The 22,228-nt window shown below is 43.0% G+C and overlaps 1 protein-coding gene across 1 annotated transcript in view; it reads left to right on the forward strand.

Moving 5' to 3' along the window:
• Window positions 1-13,260: 13,260 nt before the first annotated feature.
• wwc1 (WW and C2 domain containing 1) overlaps window positions 13,261-22,228 on the forward strand; it is a 44,526-nt gene continuing 35,558 nt past the window's right edge. The window contains exon 1 of the mRNA XM_015961856.3: window positions 13,261-13,601. Within this exon, the coding sequence (XP_015817342.3) occupies window positions 13,483-13,601 (119 nt within the window). The 5' untranslated portion in view covers window positions 13,261-13,482. The remainder of the gene's footprint in view (window positions 13,602-22,228) is intronic.

Below are 22,228 nucleotides of genomic sequence, written 5' to 3' on the forward strand. Positions count from 1 at the left end.
CACACACACACACACACACACACACACACACAGACACACACACACACACACTGTCACAATAGTAAATACTGAAAGTGGATGAACTTAAGAAGAATGGAGTTTTGGACAGAAAGAGCACCGATGTTTCAGCTGGACTCACGAGCCACGAGGACAGACTGATACGGCAGCCACACTTTTAAGTAATCATCAGGTCTGACTGAAACAGCGTTTCTGCCTTTTACAGGTGGACAGAAAAAATAATAATGTTGACACATTGTTGATAATATTACTACATTTCAAGGCTTTTTCAATACAGTGAAATTAGTTGAAACAGAGCCGAGTTGTATTAGAAAACAGCAATCCGCACAGCCCGACAGCCCGGCGAATCTGGGATGAATTAGTGCTGCCTCAACCTCCTCGTCTTTCATTGGGTCACTGAAGTTTAAATTAAGTGGATGAGAAACCCATGGGGAGGGCTCTGCATAAATGAGAGTAAAGTTGAATTTTAAACGCGTTAAAACTGTCACAAAGTGGCGTTAAAAGCGGCGTTTTATGTCACAGAACGGCGAAAAAAGCGGCGTTCAATGTCCGTACCAAACGCCGTATTTTACGCCACTCACACAGAGAACGCGTCTGGGATTAGGGTGACGTAAAAAACGGCGTTCAATGTCCGGAAAAAACGGCGTATTTTACGGGCGTTCTACGGGACCGTTCAGAACGGCGTAAATTACGGCGTTCTGGCAGAGTTTTCGCCGTATTTTACGACGTCTTGGCACATCAAACGGCGTTTTTTTCGCCATTTCTTAACTAGACGGGTTGGGAAAGTGGCGTATTGTGACGGTTTTGGCTTGCCATACCCCGGAAGGTTCCTGCACGCGCCACATATTACGAAGAGCGCGTGAAGGAGAGGAGATGCGTTCAGGGCTCCTCGGAAACGACGAGGTCATAGTGTGCACAGCACCTTGTATATGGCAAGCAGATGAACGCTTTATTATGGTAGCCCAGAAGGTTGCGAATGATTACGACAACTGCAATACAACAACAAAAATATTAAAACGGAAGTTAAAAGATCTTAAATGTATTTAGCATAACTTGGGGGTCTCTGCAACTTTCGTTATTGATTTCACTTTTATTTTATAATTACTCCATGTTGTGTTGCAGCGGGGTTTGTGTCTTTATGACCCTTGTCAGCCACTGTATTAAAAAATAAACCAAACAAAAATGTTTTTTTTCTTTCAGAGTCAGCACTATTGCTCCAGGTCTTGATGCTTTTCTTGATTTTGATGAGATGTTTTCTGCAGTGGCATTAGGTCCACTTGTGTCTGTACGTGTTTGTGTACGTGTGTGTGTCTTCTCAAACTGCAGTGAGTCACGTGGCTAATCATACTGAGCCAGGTTCTGTAGGAGGTTACTTCCTGTTGCAGAGGAGTTTTTCTTCTCCACTTGTCGCTACATGCTTGCTTAGTTTTGGGATAGCTGTAAAGTGTCTTCTTGACACAAGTCAGTGTCTCAGTCCACTGCTTTTAACTAAGTGGCATAATGAACTGAACCCAATGCACTGATAAGTAGGTTAAATAGGATTGTTTACTTTAGAGAGCCTTGAGACAACTCTTGTTATCATTTGGGTAAACTGTATTCAACAGAATGGGGGTGTGCAGGGAGAAAATGTGAAATATTTCTACCAAAGAAAAAGAAGAAAATATAATTTCTAAAGCGCCTCTCAAGATAAAAATCATGAGGCGCTTCACAAAAACAAAAATGTGAAAAAAATGTAAAAAATAATTTAGAAAATGGTTAAAAATTAAATTTAAATGAGCAAAAAATAGACAATTGTGATAAAAAAATGTTAAGAAAGAGAGAAAGTGAACAGGAAAGAGGGAAATCAGTGGATCCTGAGGAAGGTGGAATAGGTAGGGAGAGCAGAACAAGGAGAGGGTGATGAGGGTCACACCAAAACCAGCTTGAAGTGAGTCTTCAGCTGCTTTTTGAAGGAGTTCACTGGGTCCACTGATCTCAGGCTCAGGGGTAGAGAGTTCCAGAGTCTGGGGGCCACAGCAGCAGATGATCTGTCACCTTTGACTTTTAGCCTGGACCTGCTGGGGGTGTAGGGACTAAGAAGATCACCAATGTAAGATGGTGCTTGTCCATGTAAGGCCCTATAGACCAGAACCAGGATCTTGAAATGAACCCTGAAGTTGACTGGCAGCCAGTGAAGCTGGAGGAGAAGCGGGTGATGTGGGTGTGTTTGGAGGACTTGGTCAGAAGCCGAGCACAGGCGTTCTGAACCACCTGTAGACGGTTCAGGGAGGTTCTGTTCAGACACGTGAAAAGAGAGTTACAGTAGTCTAAGCGTGAGGAGATGAAGGTGTGGAGAACTGTCTCAAGTTCAGAGCGGGATAGTATGGGACTCAGCTTAACAATGTTCCTGAGATGGAAGAAGGAAGAGCGAACAAGAGAACTGACATGAGAATCCAGGGTGAGAGCTGGGTCAAAGGTCATGCCAAGATTCCTGACAGAAGGTTTGGTGTGAGAAGCAAGCTGACCAAGAGAGTCTCTGACTTTGGGAACCAGCTTGTCTGGGGCACAGATGAGGATCTCAGTCTTATCTTCATTCAGCTGTAGAAAGCTCCCAGCCACCCAGGTTTTGATAGAGTCTAAGCAGGTGTGGAACAGCTGCAGCTTAGACATCTCATGGGGCTTAAAGGAGATGTACAGTTGGATGTCATCTGCATAAAGATGGTAGGAGATTCCTTTGAAGGAGCTCAGGATGTGCTGAAGAGGAAGCAGATAGAGGAGGAAGAGCAGAGGCCCCAGCACAGAACCTTGTGGGACACCATGGGTAAGGGAAGTGGTGGAGGACCTAAACTTGGAGACGGCCACAGAAAAGGAGCGCTCAGAGAGATAAGAGGAGAACCACTCCAGAGCAGATCCTGATAGGCCTACCCAGTCTCTCAGCCTCTCCAGTAGCAGGTGATGGTCAACAGTGTCAAAGGCTGCAGTCAGGTCCAGCAGGACCAGAACAGAACAGTCCCCTGCGTCACTGTGAGTCAGAAGGTCATTAGAGACCCTAAGAAGAGCTGTTTCAGTAGGATGAGCTCTACGAAAACCTGACTGGAAGCTATCATAGATGTTATGTTCATCAAGAGCAGCTGTGAGTTGTTTAGCCACAACCTTTTCCAAGATCTTGGAGATGAACGGAAGTTTAGAGATGGGTCTGAAGCTGCTATGGAGAGAGGGTCAAGACTCGGTTTTTTAAGAAGCGGGTGGATTACAGCGTTCTTAAAGTAAGCAGGGACCTGACCAGAAACCAGAGAAGCATTAACTATAGAGAGCACGCTGGGACCGATGGACAGAAAAGCACTTTTAAACAAAGATGAGGGTAAGATGTCGAGGGGGCATGCAGAGGTCTTCATAGAGTTAACTAGTTTGGTTAACTCAGGCAAAGAAACAGGAGCAAAGCTATCTAGGATGATGGGCCTGGTTGGAGTCGGGAGAGGCAGTGATAAGGCTGAAGGAGAGATGCTAGATCTAACCTTATTGACTTTGTCCACAAAGAAAGACAGAAAGTTCTCAGTCTGTAACAGAGTGGATGGAGGCTGTAGGAGAGGCAGGGGAGACGATGCTGCTGATGGTGTTAAACAGCACCTTGGGGTTCCCTTTGCTCTGGGACACCAGGTTGGAGAAATATGAAACCCTGGCGTCTCTGACTGTGGAGTTAAAGGATGTCAGAAGATCCTTTAGGTGCAGCAGATGGACGTGGAGATGGGTATTTTTCCACAAGCGCTCAATTTTTTTGCATTGGCGCTTCAGGCTGTGAAGGCTGTCATTAAACCAGGGAGTAGGGTTCACTGCAGGAACTGACTGTCATGGTCTGCGTCTGTGTCTTCCCTCATGTGTTCTCCTTCCTCTAGGTTCCCATTTTGGGTCTCATAAGCGTCCTCATGTGTCCTTTGTCTGCATCTCATTTATGTGTCTTCTCTTGTAGCCAAGGCCGGATTAACCATACGGGCAACTGGGCAATTGCCCAGGGCCCACAAACTCTAAAGGGCCCAGGGCAGCAAGGGCACGAGCAAAATACTGTATCTGTAATCTCCCGCTCTATATTAAACTAGGGTGACCGTACATCCTCTTTTTCCCAGACATGTCCACTTTTCACTCTCTGTCCGGGCGTCCGGGGGGTTCTTGTATTGATGAAAATGTCAGTTTTTTCATCCAGGAGCAGGGATCGAATTATGGGGGAGCTGTATATCCTACACATCCAGGGGAGCCAGATAAAACGTTTTCTACCTATATTACATCATTTATGGACTATTTTGAGCAGAGAGCACATATAGCGATGATTGTTGGTGTTCAGCGCTCCAGGCAGCTGCTTCCAGTGCACGGTCCATTCTCAAAGTGGCACAACCAAAAAAACACGATCGTTCATGTCCGCACATGTTCTCTACTTTCTGTCTTATCTGTGCCTGAAGCGCTCTGCTGCTGCGGAGCTCATCACCTGTGCTGCGGTGATTTCACCTCACTGACGCATCGAAACGCGCTCTCCACTTTGCGGTCAGGAGATCCCTTTGATCTGCTCAAAGTAACTGATGAGGTGAAAAAGTAAGAATCCAGGCAGCAGATTTTCTGGAGAGTTTAGAGGAGATGCAGGAAAATGAGAGACAGACAGGACAGGAAATAGTTAAATAAAAACAAGAAAACAAAACAAAAATGTAGGTAGATTTATCTCCACTACACGTTTTTACCTGTATAAAACAATAAGTTACACACATGTAATAATTACACATCTGATACAATTCAGATCACCTTCAACACTCAGTCACACACCCAGGGCCGTTTCAAGACATTTTGGGGGCCAAGGCAAAATGACAGCCCCCCCCCCCCCCTTGCAGACTGACCAATGAAGAGAGGGCCTCAAGTTAAGACCATCTCCTCATTGGTCAGTCCACCCAAGGTGGGTCAAAGGTTACCCTGAGCGGGTTACGGGATGTCAGGCATTCAAGTATTGAGTATATTTACTGCATATTACAGTAAAATATTCTGTATGTGACCATTTTATGGTGATCCTTGGGTCGTGATGATGGGGCCCTTGAATATTGCTGCCCAGGGCACAACAAAGTGTTAATCTGGCCCTGCTTGTAGCTCCAGCCTTTTTGTCCCCAGCTCAGTGTGTGTGTGTGTGTGTGTGTGTGTGTGTGTGTGTGTGTGTGTGTGTGTGTGTGTGTGTGTGTCCGTCCCCAGTCAGGTCTGGTGTCCTGCTCTGCTCCTCTCCTCATTAGTGCTTTCACCTGTGCCAGTTCCCCACACACCTGCTCCTCGTCTCCTATCACTCCAGTGTATAAAGCCTCTCCTTGTCTCATTGTTCTTGTCTGTCCATTGTTTGTAGTTCTGTCAGTCTTGTTTCTCTGTGTATAACCCAGAGTTTTTTGGATTTCCAGATCTTTATCTGGTTTTTTGGATTTTGGCTCACAGCCTTGGATTTACTTTATTTTTGGCTCTCCTTTTAAATAAAGGATTTTACTTAACCTTCATCCCTGCCTCGTGTCATCCTGGGTACTGCATATTTGAGTCCTCCAACACCATATCGTGACACTGATCTGGTTCTGACAGGACAGATGTTGTCCAGAATGGAGAGGCAGCGCTCGTTGAACTGAGAAGTTAAGGAATCTGGGTCGTTGTCAGAAGAACAGGGTGGATCAAAAGCAGCAGAAAAATTGCTAGCTGTGCTCTCATTAAGAAAACGAGAACTAATCATACAGCGAGCAGGAGGTGGGGACGCAGAAACTAACAAGTTAAAGAAAATGCAGTGGTGATCTGAAATATAAACGTCCTCAGGACAAACACTGTCCGCATTTTTGACCCAGGGTAAAAACAAGGTCTAGAGTGTGCCCCCTGGTGTGTGTGGGGCCAGGAACATGCTGGGTAAAGCTGAAGGAGTCCATGAGGCTGGAGAAATTCATGGCAAAGAGATCAGAGGGATCATCAACGTGGATGATAAAGTCAGCAACAATCACCAGTCTGGACAGCTTCACAGTGGAGGATAGAAAGTCACTAAACTCCTGAAGGACAGAACTGTTTGGACCAGGTGGACGATAAACCACAGCACAGTAGAACGGGTCTTTACGCCCGACTTGAATCAGCTGCAGTTCAAAGGAAGCAAAGCGACCAGAGGTTGTAGAGCTACATGGAAGATGGTCTCTGAAAACAACAGCTAGGCCTCCACCACGACCAGAACCCCGGGGCTGGCTAAGAAAAGAATAACCACTCGGGCAGAGTTCAATCAGACCAGAATAATCAGATTTTTGCTGCCAAACTTCAGTCAGAAACATAAAATCCAGGTTTTTAGAGAGAATTAGATCATTGAGCAGGAAGGACTTATTGTTAACAGAGCGGGTATTTAATAGAGCCATGCTGAGTGAGGTGGAGGTATCAGAAACTACAGAAACAGCTGGAGTTAGTGGGCGTAAATTAGCAGGGTTAGATCCACGGTGTTTATAAAAACCACTTATGGAGGGAACAGGAGGAGAAACCACTGAGGAATGAGGATAAACCCACCTTAAAAAACTTGGACGGAGAAACCGCTCCGCAATGCGGAAGTGGCGCTCAAGTCGCCAAACAGAGAACAAGAAGCTAGAAGATCACGCCGATGTTTACTAGATAAACCACGCTTTAAGAGAAGTCTTATTCTCACCTGGATTCCTGCTCGTTTACCTCTTTTCCTCCGACGTTTTCCCGGGACGGATAAACATCGCTGGAGGCGCCCGTGGTAAGAATTGTCGTTTGGCTCCGAGCCAGTGCGCCGCTCAGGTAAACAAACAGGATGATACATCCTTGGTGCATCTTGGGCGATCGTGAACGAACTGAAGGACAAAAGAGTCTGGCGATCATAGGAGATGGTAGCAGGGACACTACTGAAGAAGATCGCAGACAGGAGCAAGGTGGAAAAGAGGAGGTTGGTGGAGAAAAGTTTGAAAAAATGGCCGGTGACTGCGGTAAAGTAAAGTCAAAATGGAAGAAAAATGGTTGAAATACTATTTAAAAGCAATTCATATAACATTTGTGTTGTACTTAAGGCACCTGAATCTAGAAACGGTTCACTAATAACTAGGGCTACACAATATATTGCAAATATATCGTTATCACGATATCAGCATGCACAATATGCATATCGCAAAGAACAGATAAATATCGCAATGAATGGTCAGCTCAAATGTTTGCTACACATGATGCATTCTGTCAATCAAACGGAAGCATGATGTCTTTTTAACAAATCAAATAGAGCTCTTCACCCATTTGGCCAATCAAGTGGGTTCTCATAGGTCAGATGCCCGCCCCCGAGGCGGATTTTGACGTTAGCAAACACCTGAGTTAGCTTAGTTCTGATCAATCTGCTGATTCTGCTTTTCCTAGGATCCACTGATTGCCTTTATCTGTTCATTTTCTTTTTCTCTTTCCTCACATCTTTTGCTTTTCTCATTTTTATTTTTTTTTGTCAATTTATTATTTCTTTGTTTTTGTTTATTTTTGTTCCTGAGTTAAGTTTTTATTTATCGCAAGTAATATCATCATCGCAATATTAATCACTGTCATCGCATATCGCAGCTTTTCCTAGTATCGTGCAGCCCTACTAATAACGTTCCCCACTACATGACAGTATTTTACCAGCTTAAGGTGCTTTGAAGCATGAGACTCTTATTTTGAAGGAAGACCTCTTGTTTCTGAACACTGTGGAGGTGTCTAAAATACTGAACCGTGTTTTACACAGTTTACTCATCAAACCAGAACCTTTGGTTAAACGATAATAATCAGCTTGACAGCAGAGTGAGGGTTTTGTTTCCCAGGACGATTTCTGACAGCCTACTTTCAACTGTTCCAGCAATTAATATTTTCATTTATTTCTCAAAATGGTTTTTCACCCGTTTTCTTGTTTTCTCTTGAATTTATCTTGTATTTTGACTTGTTTCCAACTATAATCTCAACACTTCCTCCTTGTTTTTGTTCTTCCTCTCAGTGGCCCTAACACACGTTCACATTCTTGTGATCTCTGAAGGTCTTGAATCAAACATCTTCAGAACATTTATCTGCTGTGTGTTTAATTTGAAGTTCTTCAGTTTCTAATCCGAAGGCTCCAGACAGCTGAAAATCACAGAACATTTCTTCTGTCTGTACCTCCTGGTACGACCGTGAGTCGTGGAGGATGGCTGCTTATACTGAGCCAGGATTCTCTGGAGGTTTCTTCCTGTTAAAAGGGAGTTTTCCTCTCCACTGTCGCTGCATGCTTGCTTAGTATGAGGATTGCTGTAAAGACTCTGACACTAGTCAGTGACTCGATGCAACCTGCTGGGTTCCTTATATAGGAAACTTTTTTCTGATTGGCTTAATGACCTGACCTGTATTGGGATGTTTATTGGTGCCTTGAGACGACTCTTGTTGTGATTTGGCGCTTTATAAATAAACTTGAATTCAATTCCCAATGAGACACTGATGTAATAAAAGAGCAGAAGAAGGAGGTCAACCACAGAACGAGTCATGAACTCTGAGCTGATGTGAGGTTTTCACCAGAGAAGCCTGCAGTCAGAGCTCCATCTAGAGTCATCTTTTATGTTTTCATACAGTTCACATCATGAAAATCAAAAGGTAAAGGAACATTCAAGACAAAAATACTCATTTATATTTGATAGTTTTATTTATGATATGTAATGGTTTAAATAATTGAAACAAACAGCTGGGTTTTGAAGCTTCTGACCATGTTGTGTTGTTATTTCTTAATAAAAAAAACGCTCCAAAGCGATTTTCGGTTTCTTGCATGCATTTTCTTGTCTCGGCTGCAAAGGATCAGCCTCCCAGCAGGGAGTTTAAGTTGTGAAGAAAGGATTTAGTCTGATCTTTTAATAAAGCCTATAACCCAAAAATGCATTTGTCTGCAAGAGGAACAGGAGCAGTCTTCCTGAAGGATCAGCAGAATTGGTTGTTACCTTCAAAAGCTCTCAGAGACTGAACCAGAGTGTGGTTTCAGATGATAGATTTAATAAAAAATCACATTTCAACAGTCCCAACCAGTTTCTTCAGTAAAAGTTATTCTTTTATTTCCTGCTTTTACAGAACCTGTACAAGAAATCCACCTCCATCACCAAAATCTTTTATTTATGTATTTTACATATTTACAGTGGTGTGAAAAACTATTTGCCCCCTTCCTGATTTCTTTTTTTTTTTTTTTGCATGTTTGTCTCACAAAATGTTTCTGATCATCAAACACATTTAACCGTTAGTCAAAGATAACACAAGTAAACACAAAACGCAGTTTTGAAATGGTTTTTATTATTTAGGGACGGAACTAAATCCAAACCTACATTGCCCTGTGTGAAAAAGCAATTGCCCCCTTGTTAAAAAATAACCCAACTGTGGTGTTTCACACCTGAGTTCAATTTCTGTAGCCACCCCCAAGCCTGATTACTGCCCCACCTGTTTCAATCAAGAAATCACTGAAATATGAGCTGCCGGACACAGAGAAGTAGACCAAAAGCACCTCAAAAGCTAGACATCATGCCAAGATCCAAATAAATTCAAGAACAGATGAGAACAAAAGTCATTGAGATCCATCAGTCTGGTAAAGGTTATAAAGCCATTTCTAAAGCTTTGGGACTCCAGCGAACCCCAGTGAGAGCCATTATCCACAAATGGCGACAACATGGAACAGTGGTGAACCTTCCCAGGAGTGGGCGGCCGACCAAAATTACCCCAAGAGCGCAGAGACAACTCATCCGAGAGGTCACAAAAGACCCCAGGACAACTTCTAAAGAACTGCAGGCCTCACTTGCCTCAATTAAGGTTCACGACTCCACCATAAGAAAGAGACTGGGCAAAAAGGGCCTGCATGGCAGATTTCCAAGACGCAAACCGCTGTTAAGCAAAAAGAACATTAGGGCTCGTCTCAATTTCGCTAAGAAACATCTCAATGATTGCCAAGACTTTTGGGAAAATACCTTGTGGACTGATGAGACAAAAGTTGGACTTTTTGGAAGGCAAATGTCCCGTTCCATCTGGCGTAGAAGGAACACAGCATTTCAGACAAAGAACATCACACCAGCAGTAAAATATGGTGGTGATAGTGTGATGGTCTGGGGTTGTTTTGCTGCTTCAGGAACTGGAAGGCTTGCTGTGATAAATGGAACCATGAATTCATCTGTCTACCAAAACATCCTGAAGGACAATGTCCGGCCATCTGTTCGTCAACGAAAGCTGAAGCGATCTTGGCTGCTGCAGCAGGACAATGACCCAAAACACACCAGCTAATCCACCTCTGAATGGCTGAAGAACAACAAAATGAAGACTTTGGAGTGGCCTAGTCAAAGTCCTGACCTGAATCCTATTGAGATGCTATGGCATGACCTTAAAAAGGCGGTTCATGCTAGAACACCCTCAAATAAAGCTGAATTACAACAGTTCTGCAAAGATGAGTGGGCCAAAACTCCAAAGCGCTGTAAAAGACTCGTAGCAAGTTATTGCAAATGCTTGATTGCAGTTATTGCTGCTAAGGGAGGCCCAACCAGTTATTAGGTTCAGGGGCAATTACTTAATCACACAGGGCAATGTAGGCGTTATGTCCCCGACAGGAGGTGTTAAAATGTGAAGGAGGGGGTAAGTTAACATAAGAAATGCGACAATGGATTTAAAATGGGTTTAATTTTTATAAAAGGTTGTAAAAACAAGAGCAAACGGATGGCGAGCATTATTAAAAATAATGCTAAACAAATTTCACTAAGGTTAACAGTTAAAAGACAACTTATCAACTATATAAAACACCTGGTTAAAACTTTTAATAAAGTTTTACCTAAACTGAAGGTGTTTTAAAATCGCAACGAAGTTGATAAAAGTCTAAAAACTAAAGCAGAGTTGACCTTAAAACAGAGTCAACTAAGTTTGACATAAACCCAAAGATCCCTATGGATCACTCAGAGTTAAAACTTTAAAAGTTAAAACTCATCACAACCGAAGTGCTGAAACCAAAACGAGGCCTGGAGGAGTCCTCCCAGACTGCTGAAGGCACAGCCTTTTTATCCGGGTGTGGGTCATCAGGAGGATTCAGATCAGCTGTGCTCCTCAGCAGCCTGGAAGAGAGGAGGAGGAGGGGCGGTGTCAGGCTGATCACCAGGGCTGGCTGATCCTGGGTCCGGCATCCCAATGGCCAGGCTGGTAGCTGTAACAGTAGGTTTGGATTTAGTTCTCTCCTTAAATAATAAAAACCATCATTTCAAAAGTGCATTTTGTGTTTTACTTGTGTTATCTTTGACTAATGGTTAAATGTGTTTGATGATCAAAAACATTTTGTGTGACAAACATGCAAAAGAATAAAATCAGGAAGGGGGCAAATAGTTTTTCACACCACTGTATAAATGAACAGAATTGTCTCAGAACTGTTCATGTTTAATTTATTCTCTGTGTTTTTATATTTCAACTTTTAGAAATATATTGAATAGTAAATTCATGAACTGTTTATTCTTGTACAACAATAAATTCAATAACTTTGGCCAAATTCGCTCCTGTTTAATGCGAATAAATAAAATCAACATTTACGTCAAATATTATTAGTGGTATCTTTGTGTAATCGTCACAAATAAAATATTCAGTCAATTAGGTCTAATTTTCAAGTACAACAAAATGAGCAGAGAAATTAGAAATTAAGACAAGGTTTTAAATCTGATCAAATACAGAAATGGGTTGGATTGGGTTCATTTAAAGGAGGAACTTTGGAAGAATTTAGATTTTCAACCAGAGATGAACAAATATAACACTTATTCCAGTGAAGGAAATATTTTACGGACAGGTGGAGGACCCGTTGGTTGGGACTCATCTTTCCGAACTTTCTTCAGAACCTTTGAAGCCTGACCATTCTAAAGCCTTCCACTAGAGGGCGACATGGTTCTTAAAAGGTTGTGCCAACCAGGAGAAGCGGAAGTTCTGCAAATCATCCTTTGGAAAACAAGCCGACCATCCAGAAAAGTGTTCAAGACTGCATTTTACATCTGCAACTTTGAAAAAAGAAACACAAAATCTGTCAAACATTTAGTCTGACCTTTTTTCCAATTTACGCATTTATCTATCAACATGTCCCAAAGCTGTAACACGTCATTGGTTATCTGTTTAGTGTTTATTTCAGATCTCCTCCTGTGGGTGTGCACCTCACTTTTGCCCAACTTTTGTTGTGATTTTGCAACTTTATCATATTGTTTTAATTGGCCCAGTGATTATGCAGATATTTATTTTTGATATGTATGTATGCAATCAATTGAAATGGTGATGTACAAACTCAAATTGAGCTGTGATCAAATTAATTAATTTATTTAATACAAAATCGTATCTCTAATTTAGTTCTTTCTGGGGTTTTTTTTTTACTGGGCTAATTATGGGAGGTTTGTGATCATTTAAAATCAATTTTGTATATTTTTTTCATGTCATATGCTATGTTTTGTAGTATGTTGTTGTCAGATATGTGAGATTTAACCTATTTTAAATATTCAGTGTTTTGAGTTATTTTATATTTCTATGTCCATTTCATGAAACTCTTGCATAAACATTTCGGACCGGAAGTTGTATTGTTTCAGACTGGATTTGTCAACATTGGTTTTATTTTGAAACAGGAAGTGGAAGTGAGTGGATGCGCACGCAGGCTGCTTGACGCACACGGCGGCTGACCGAAGTGATCGGGTCTGAAGAAACGACTTTGCCGCCGTGCACCTTCCTTCCTGTCCGCTTCGAACCGGGACTTTAACGGGATTCTCCGGAGTTTGTTTTGGTTTGACGGGATTTGAAACGCTTTGGGTGACCTCGTTACTGTTTGTGGACAGAAGAGCGGCTCGGGGGGTTCGCTATCCCGCGGCTGGCGGCTAAAATCGGTTACTGCTGCTGAACATGGTGGCCTGCTGGAGGTAAAGCGGAGGAGACGAGCTCCGTCGGGAGTTTTGGAGGAATTTCTGGGCCGTTCGGAACCGTTCCTGTTGTGAAACGGCGATGCTCCGGTCCTGGCGCCTATCTCTTGTTCGTGTTTGGGGATAAAACTGCGGTTTGTTTCCGTTAAAACCGAGCAGCGGTGTCCGTGTTCTGTGGACCGTGGCTAATTCTTGTTAACCTAAAAGTTGTCACCAGGACCCCTACAAGTTTCTTTAAACGACCTGGAAAGTTTTGGAGCACCATGAGAGGCACAGCGGACAGTGTTGAGGGGTTGTCTTCCCCGTTTTTGTGTTTCTAGCTCGGATGCTGATGAACTGCAGCCTCCTGGAAGTTCTCCATCCCCCTGAAGCGGCTCCAATTTCCCCTGCCTGCTTCGGGGCTGCCTCGGTATTAATCTGTGGACTGTTTCGGATTATTACGATGGCCTAATCCAGCCCGCACAGCGTTAGGTGGAAATAACTGCTGATTCCGCTGCTGATGATGACAGAGAAGAGCGATGGTCTCCCTTCGTTGTGTTTCCACGTAGAGAGGAGATAGGTACATGGAGACTCGCCTGACATGCCGAGGAAGGAGTTGCCACTACCGGACGGTTGGGAGGAAGCCAGAGACTTTGATGGCAAAGTTTACTACATTGATCACATTAACCACTGCACGAGCTGGATCGACCCCCGGGACAGGTAAGGAATGTGAGAGACAGGTGTATCGACCTTTGACCCCTGACAGGTGTCAGGCGTTAAAGAGACAGCTCAGCTGTTTAACAAAGCCTTTATGGAGAAATGTTATGAACAAATCCGTATACCTGATAGCCATGTGAGCAACCTTAGTTTGGAGAAATGTAGATTAGTTTTGTCTAGATTGATGAGCTAACGGCTAGTTTAAGTGGAGGCCAGTTGCCAAGTGTTTCCAGATATTTCGTTGCCATGTGTAACGTTTTGACCCTTCCTTGAACTTCACATGACATTGTTATTTACAGCAGAAGTTGGCTGCAGCGTACATTATTCCTGGCTGGCGTTTCATAATAATTCTCACCATGGAGTCAGTTTACAGGTTAAAAAATAGCACTCGTTTAAATGTCTAAAACCTTTGAAATTGGGAACGAGCCCCCGCATCGTGAGAACAAACATCTCAGCTCTAAAGCCGATCTTAATCCGCGTACGTCACACGTCACGTGATCAGGAAGCAGAAAATCCATGTTTTAGGAGATCGTGTTGGGCCGCTGCTGTAAAAAACAAAGTGAGGCACGAACTGGAAAAGCTTCTGCCGATCGCAATTCAACAACGGATTATGAAGGAATGGATAAAGCTCGAAACGCACTGATGCTTCCTGATGTAAGAGGTGAGTGTACCCTTTGTCTTGGTAGTTTTGGCGTCGACATTATCATCAAAGAGTGCAATGTTCTGTGACTTCAAAAAAGGCAGTAAAAATGCTGGCAGTGAATGAGTTAATAACCTCACCACATAAACATACTAAGATCTAAACTATCCCCTTAATAAACAAACACACAAAAGATAAATAAACTTATTTAACAGCACATGGTGTCGTAAATTACTCGTACTTATTCATGTTTCTACTCTAATTGTTTACTTCCCCCCAGACTTTCCAAAGGTTTTTTGCTGTTCTTTAAACAGTTACGTGCTGTTTCATTCAGTTGGCCAGCAAACGGGCCCCATAGCTCAAGGGATGAGCCTGGTGTCTTGATGCCCAACAGATGATCGAACATTGAATTGGTTTAAAGTTGGATCTGCCTGTAGTCGGATTCAGTAGGTTCCCATTTCTGTAGTTGAATCTGTTAAAAACACAGATTAGAGAGTTTGAGGCTGTGAGCTGAAACGTTAGCGCTAATCCTAACCATCCATCCGTTTCAGCTACGGCTCAAAGGCCGGGCTCTTCTTTACCTTTCGTTTGTGCAGGTTTTCCATGCTGAGGTCGGATTTTGGTTGTGATCTCCATGCATCCATCCCAGCATGAGCAGAGGAGTGATGTACTTGTGTTGCTCTTTTTAAAATTCCTTCGGTGTGATCGGCTTAAAATTCCTATGATAAGAAGAACTTCCTCATGATATCATGTGGGAAAGATGGGGCGGATTTTCATCTTTCCATCTTTACCAGTTACGCAAGACTCTCCGGACTTTGACACCTAATCCATTTAATGCTTCACGTCTGGAATTCTTGAGCACATATTTTTCTCTGTGGCTTATTTATTCCGCCTTTGTGTGTGAGTGGATTAGTGCGTCGTCAACATGCAGCCAGAAACTGTTTATTCTCTTTTCTTTTCTGGGTTTCATTGTACTTTGAGTCACAGATAGTAGTATTTAATTTGATGAAACTGCGAGTCACCTCCTCCAACGACTCGTGTGTTTCGTTTGTCTGCAGAATTCCAGAAGAAGTTCTCCGGAAGACAAAAAGTTTAAAATAAATAAAACTTCCTGATACAAAAATCCACCCATCATGTTACAGTTTCATGTTTTCTCAGCGACTTCATATTTTTGTGTTCTATTAATAGAACTCTGTCTCAAAATTTAAAGAGCAAGTCACTAGGGCTGCAACAAACGATTATTTGGATAATCGATTAATCGGATGGGGTCTCGACACGATTAATCGATTAATCGGATTACATGGGGAAATTTTTAAAAACTGCTAGGGAAACGTTATTTCTCTCCTTCCTTCACTTTATTTAACACAACATTATTAGAAAACAGTTCAATAGCAGAAAAACAACATGCCATCACCTAAATTGTCTTATAAGGTGTATAGACAGAGACCCTAAGCTACATCTATCTGTGACCTAAAATGCTTGGTCCAATTAAACAGCTTAAGGGCAATTCTCATCTGTTTTGTTTGATCTCATCTGTAGACATTTATTATAACTGGGGATGTCAAACAACTAATTTTTAAATGTAATTAAACATAGGCTGTGAATTAATCAAAATTGATCACTATTTCCAAAAATGACTGAAAAAAGAAGTTGTCCCACACTCCATGGAAACTTTCAGAGAATCCACAAATAGTGGCTTTCAAATGGTTTTGTTACTTTCTGCAAGTTTAGAAAAGAAGCAGATGAGACAGCATGTCTGATAATTTAGTTTTTCATCTGATAATATTAGAACATGTCAGTAATGTCTGAGGGGCTTTTATAAACACTGTATAACTAACTACTGGAGAGGGTATGAATTACACAGAGGCTTCTGGGGAGCCCAGTGGGGGGGGGGGGGGGGGTCATTTTGCCTTGGCCCCCAAAATGTCTTGAAACGGCCCTGGGTGTGTGACTGAGTGTTGAAGGTGACCTGAATAGTATCAAATTTATAAATATTACATGTGTGTAACTTATTGTTTTATAGGTAAAAACGTGTAGTGGAGATAAATCTACCTACATTTTACTTTTCAACACTTTGTTTTGTTGTTTTTATTGAACTATTTTCCTGTCCTGTCTGTCTCATCTTCCTGCATCTCCTCTTAATTCTCCAGAAAAACTGCTGCCTGGATTCTTACTTGTTCACCTCATCAGTTACTTTTGAGCAGATCAAAGGGATCTCCTGACTGCAAAGCGGAGAGCGCGTTTTCGATGCGTCAGTGAGGTGAAATCACCGCAGCACAGGTGATGAGCTCCGCAGTAGCAGAGCGCTGCAGGCACAAATAAGACAGAAAATAGAGAACATGTGCAGACATGAACGATCGTGTGCTAATTATAGTTTTTTGGTTGCGCCACTTTGAGAATGGACCGTGCGCTGGAAGCAGCTGCCTGGATCGCTGCGTAACAATGCGCTGTGCCGCTCTCTGCTCAAAAGAGTCCAAAAATGATATAATATAGAAAACTTTTTTCCGGCTCCCCTACTGGATGTGTAGGATATACAGCTCCCCCATAATTCGATCCCTGCTCCTGGATGAAAAGCCGGACATTTTCATCAATACAAGAACCCGCAGTCCGGACGCGCCTGTCAGAGAGTGAAAAGTGGACACGTCCGGGGAAAACGGAACGTACGGTCACCATAGTCCTCATAAAGCGGGAAATTATAGATACAGTATTTTGCTTGTGCCCTGGGCCCTTTAGAGTTCGTGGGCCCTGGGCAATTGCCCAGTTAATCCGGCCTTGGGCGGAACCGGTTCGCAGCAGCGCGAGTCCCCCCGCTCATTTAATAAGCGTCGCGCTCACGACTTTAGACTCTTTTTTTACGAGCTTAGGGCATGTCTAGCCTGTGTAATAATCCGGGACTTGGATGAATCACTTTTGAAAAGTTTTTAATTTACCCGGACACAGAGTTCTCTCCGCTGATGATCCCGACATGCTTGCGTTTAAGACGCTGCATCATCCCGTGCAAGTCTGACCTAAACGTTGCAGGTAACGCATGTCTTCGCCTGATTTAACTGAAAATGCTCCCAAACTTAAAAAGCTTTTACTTTTTTGACTCTCGCTGCTTCTGCCATGTTCCTCTTCCAAACAACTGCCGGCTCTCCCTCGCGCTGATCTGTCTGCGCGCAACGGTGGGCGGGAAGGGGGGGCGCTTTTGGAAGAGTTGTGCGACACAACGAATCGATGACGCAATTCGTTGCCAACGCTTTTAGTAATCGATTTTCATCTAATTTATCGATTCGTTGTTGCAGCCCTACAAGTCACCCCCAAATCAACTTTTCTTTCTGATAAACTATATAAATGTGTGTCTAATCATGCTGCAGACATGTGTAGTTAATAGTTTTGCACTTTAGTGCATTTTAGTTAAAATGAAAATTTTCTGCCTAAAACTGTCAGTGTTGTGCCGTTGTCAGGTAAAAAGTCTGCACTGCATTTGAATTTAAATCTGCCATCGCTATTGGCTAAGAGGTACCCTAGAACATTAGCTGGTGCCATATGATGTCACAATGTTGTGTGTGTGTGTGTGTATTTGTTAGTGGCTCTGCCCTCTCCGTCTGCTAGGCAACAGAATTTGTTGCATTTTTCAAACATGAAGTGGGAGTGGAGTTAGACTCTGGTAGGGGGTGACTTGCTCTTTAACTGAGGGGTAAAAAAATGCTGTTGTTATAAATAAAAACAGATTACTCAGGGCTCTGTTTAAGCGTTTTAAATCTTTTTCAACACTTTTATTAAAATAAGAACTGGCCTGTTTTTGAAGGCTAATACATTTTGTGGTGGTCCAGTATGACCTTCGTCCTGCTGCCGTCTGAATCTCAAAGTCGTGTAACAGTTTAATGTTCAAACGAGGACAACACGCTTCACATGGATCAAATCTGGTTTGTTCAGGATTAAAACGCTAATTCAAGATTTTAAGTTTTACAAGGGAAACCATGAAAATGTGTAGCTCTTACAATCGGCTGCACGACTCATAAAGTAGTAAGTGATGATGAGGATCTTGTTGTCACAGACAGAAGATCGGTCTGTAGTTTGTGTCTCCAGCTCTGGAGCATCTCAGGTGTTTGTGGGAACATGTTTTAAACTTCAGCTCAAACAGCAAGAGTTTAAAACCCGTTAATCAAAGTCTTGAAACATAAACTCACATTCCTGAAACACACAACGCCAAGGAGTGAGCGATGTGCAGACCCACCAACCAGAAGCCTGATTCATCCCAAATCCTTTTCACTGCCTGCCAAGGTGTACAAGGTCAAAGTGCAGCGTGAGGCCCAGCCAACTGCTAACTGGGACCAGAATGATGGCTGGTTGTGTTTATTCTCTAACCAAAGAACGTGGACACAATCAGGTCAGGTCCACACATCTCCTAACAGTCTGTGTTTTCAGGATCAGGGGTCTTACTCATTAATCTTCGTGATGTGCAAACATCTCGCCTCTGATTGGCTATCAGTAACACGACTGTTCTCGTTCCCGGTCACTCTTCTTTCTTGGGTAAAAAGTGCAAAGTTGATGTTTTATCTCCACAAACGGCACAAGCCTGAACGTGTTTAGCCATGTTGTGGAGCTACTATTGCAAATGGTTAGCTTCTGCTAACAGAGACTTCTGCTCTCCTTCCTGTGGGCAATCGTAAGCCAAAGTGGGTGGGACCTTGAATAATAATTTTCCCTGTGATGTGTGCTGTGAGACTAGTGCTGTGTCAAAAACATATCGATTTTGAATCAGTTCTTATAAAAAATTCCAAAAATCAAATTGAATTGGTTCAAAAATGTTTGTAATGGTTTAACAGAAGTTTCTTTTACAGCTAAAATGGGAAGGAAATGTTCAGGCGGCCACTTTAAGGTTTAGGTGTTAATCCAGACTTCCCCGGTGGACGGTAAAGCCTGGGGCACACCAGAGGCGGACGCGCCACGCAGCGTCGCACCCGCGGTTTTGAGAAGTGGTCACACAGGACGCGTCGCGCCGCTGAACGCTTCTTGGAAAGTCCTGACTTGAGAACAGGAAGTGACTCTATTGTTCATATTTGATCAGAAAGCCATCGTGTTTTGTGAGACCAATTCATTAACTGTGGGTAAATACGCCATTTATTAAAATATTTTAGGATCAGTAGTACTTTAAAGTTATCTGGGTTTGTGCTGTAAAGCCGTTCCGCGTCGTAACGTCTGTCGTAAAGCACAGTGTTGTAAACATGGCCTGCAGCGGCTCTTGAGATAGAGCTGGCGCCGATCTTCGGCGCCTTGGCGTGGCGCTCCCCGTGTGCTCACTCTCATTAACTATAATGGCTTTTATTTAAAACGACTCAACGCGGGCCGTCCGCCTCCGGTGTGGCCCGGCTTCACTCGCCCAGTGTTGTCATTGAATTACAGACACATACTCAACGGCTCAAAATCGGATCGTGATAATTGATTCCAACTCTTATGATTCAGAACTGAATGGATACCCAGCTCTGGATGAGGCTGGCTTTTTCCGGTGATTGAAGAGAACGTCTTCACGTGAAGCTCAGAGCGTACATGTAGACCTGAACACTGCAGAGAAGTTAGCTAGAATTAGCCCAAACTCTTCCAAATGAACACACTGAAGAGGAATTTTCCTGTACAGAAAGAGCTGCTCCGATAATAAAGGGATGCCCGTTTAGGTGAAGCTTCACCACAAAGTAGCTGAAAGTTCCACGAAGGAACTTCGTATGGAAAAAACAACGTCAGCATCCTGAACTTTGTCAACAAGAAATGACGATATCATATTTTATGTAATTAGTAGGACCTGTAATGTGAATTTAGCTTTTTTATGAGATGTGATTTATGATGTGTTAACCCATCAGAAGTAATTCTGAATGAATGTAGCAAATGGAAGCTTCTCTAGTGTTCTGTTGGTCTTCAGCTCACCAAGCAAGGGCGCCCCCAAGGGGTAGCCAGGGGTGGCCATGGCCACCCCCAGAAAATTCCTTTCCCCCCCAGGAAAAGCCAGTGTTAACAAATCATATTAATGTTCAGTCAAATCATATATTGATCATCTTTATTCAAGACATAATTATAAAACAACAACAAAATTACAATTAATGAGTAAAGAAATAATCAGAATAAAAAGAAATGCGTATGTTTCTGCCGCTCACCATCTAAAAAAAGTTTTTATCTCCATAGTTTTTTTTAACACTGCAACAGGTGAATGAACCTAAAAATCCATTTTTAAATTTAATTATGGATACGATTTTAAATAACTGAACTGTATATTTCTGAAATGTTTGTGTTTGTAAAATTTATACCTACTGTTATTTTAATAAAAACAAATAAAGGTGCAATGCAGCACATCGCCACAGGCTAAATTCTCCCAGCATTACCACAAGGACCAATTTGGTGTGCCACCCCAAAAATGTCTTTGGCCCCATCTGGCCACCCCAATCAAAATTTTCTGGAGGCGCCCCTGTCACCGAGCCGCGTCGCAGTGGTTGTTGAATCTGTTTCTATCTAAAGTCACTTTGCTGACAACGCAGATTAAGGTGAAAGTCCTAAAGAAGCCGGTCCTGTTGGCATTTCGCTGTAAATTCCCTTTTCTCTGTTTAGTTTTGAGTCCGAGCTTTGACCACAGCTGCGTGTTTGGGATGGAGATGAAGAAAAACGGCTGACATCTTTCCTGCTGTTGAACTTAACTTTACTTACAGGAAAAACTCATCAACGTGTTTGACTAGTTTTCTTCCCGGGTTGAGGAAAACCCCGGCGAAACAGATCAACAGACCCAGAGAAGAAGGAACTCGTGTCAGTACGTTGAACTTTTCCCGCTTCTCTTCTGAGGTAAAAGAACAGTTGAGGACATGAAAGCATGAAAGTAATTCAAGGAGCAAATGGTTTGAATTCCCTGCAGCAGTCAGTTGGAAACGCTCCCATTACCGTCCACTTTCAGGAATGAAGAGGGACCGCACACCTTTTGTTCTCGGGCTGTCCTGCCTAGGGCACACAGGAGCAGCACACTTATCCATGTTCATTTGAATTTCTAATTCACCGGGCGGCAACAGAACCCGTCGTCCAGACTGTGGAGCGTATTTCCTCCTCTCTTAAAGAGTAAACGCAGAAAATGTTTAATAATTAAAGTTTTTTGGCTTCTGGAAGTCGCTCGGCAGAACGTTACACGGTCTTAAACACGTAACAAAGGAAACTAAAGAATAAACATTTCTGCTGTTTTGTGGAGAAACAAACCTTCCTAAGAATAGTTTTTAGGTTCCTCAGAGTCTAGTATCGGGTACCGCGGTGATGCGTAACGCGTGTTGTCAGGTGAAAGGAATGCTCGCTGCTGCAGCAGGTTGTTTTATCATATCTCCTTCTATTTGGATGCATTGCCAGTTAATCATGATGGATTGTACCTGCGAGCGTGAAATAGCGGAGTATATTTGGTGTGTTTGTTTTTCTGTTGGACCTTGAGCTGCAGTTCCAAGCCTCATAACTCCACCTGAGCAATTCATCGCTGTCCGTCTGAGTCACCGTTCAGCTATGCAGCTCGCCTCCCTGGGTGTTTTCACTCAGCTGCACGCCGTGGCTGTCTGCAGCAGAGAGCTGGGCTGTGTAAAACCCGGGACACGATAACACCGACCGGGTATCCTGCAAGTTAATTTTTGACCACTCTCATGCCAAAACGTCACAAGAGTTGAGCTTTCTCCTGCTGGAATTTGAGATAAGCCTCTTAAAACACACGCAGCTTTTCATGTGACGATAAAACTCTCCATGCTGTTTGTAATTGGAAAGTTTTCTGTTCTGTTTCTCTGGGTTAGTGGATGCAGAACTCAGCAAGACGCACAGTTTTACCTGAAGCCTTTGATCTAGTGGTTTGAAGGCCAGGCTCTTGTGAATATGTCTCTCAGATCAGCAGGTGTTTCTACGTAGAAAATGATTCAGCTGCAGGAACGGCAGCAGAAGAAGAGTGCAGGCCCGTTTGTAAATGTGCTACACAAATAAACTTGACTTTAGTGTTTAAAGAGCCTAA

The sequence above is a fragment of the Nothobranchius furzeri genome, chromosome 10, assembly GCF_043380555.1.
Source record: "Nothobranchius furzeri strain GRZ-AD chromosome 10, NfurGRZ-RIMD1, whole genome shotgun sequence".
NCBI classification, from domain to species: Eukaryota; Metazoa; Chordata; class Actinopteri; order Cyprinodontiformes; family Nothobranchiidae; genus Nothobranchius; species Nothobranchius furzeri.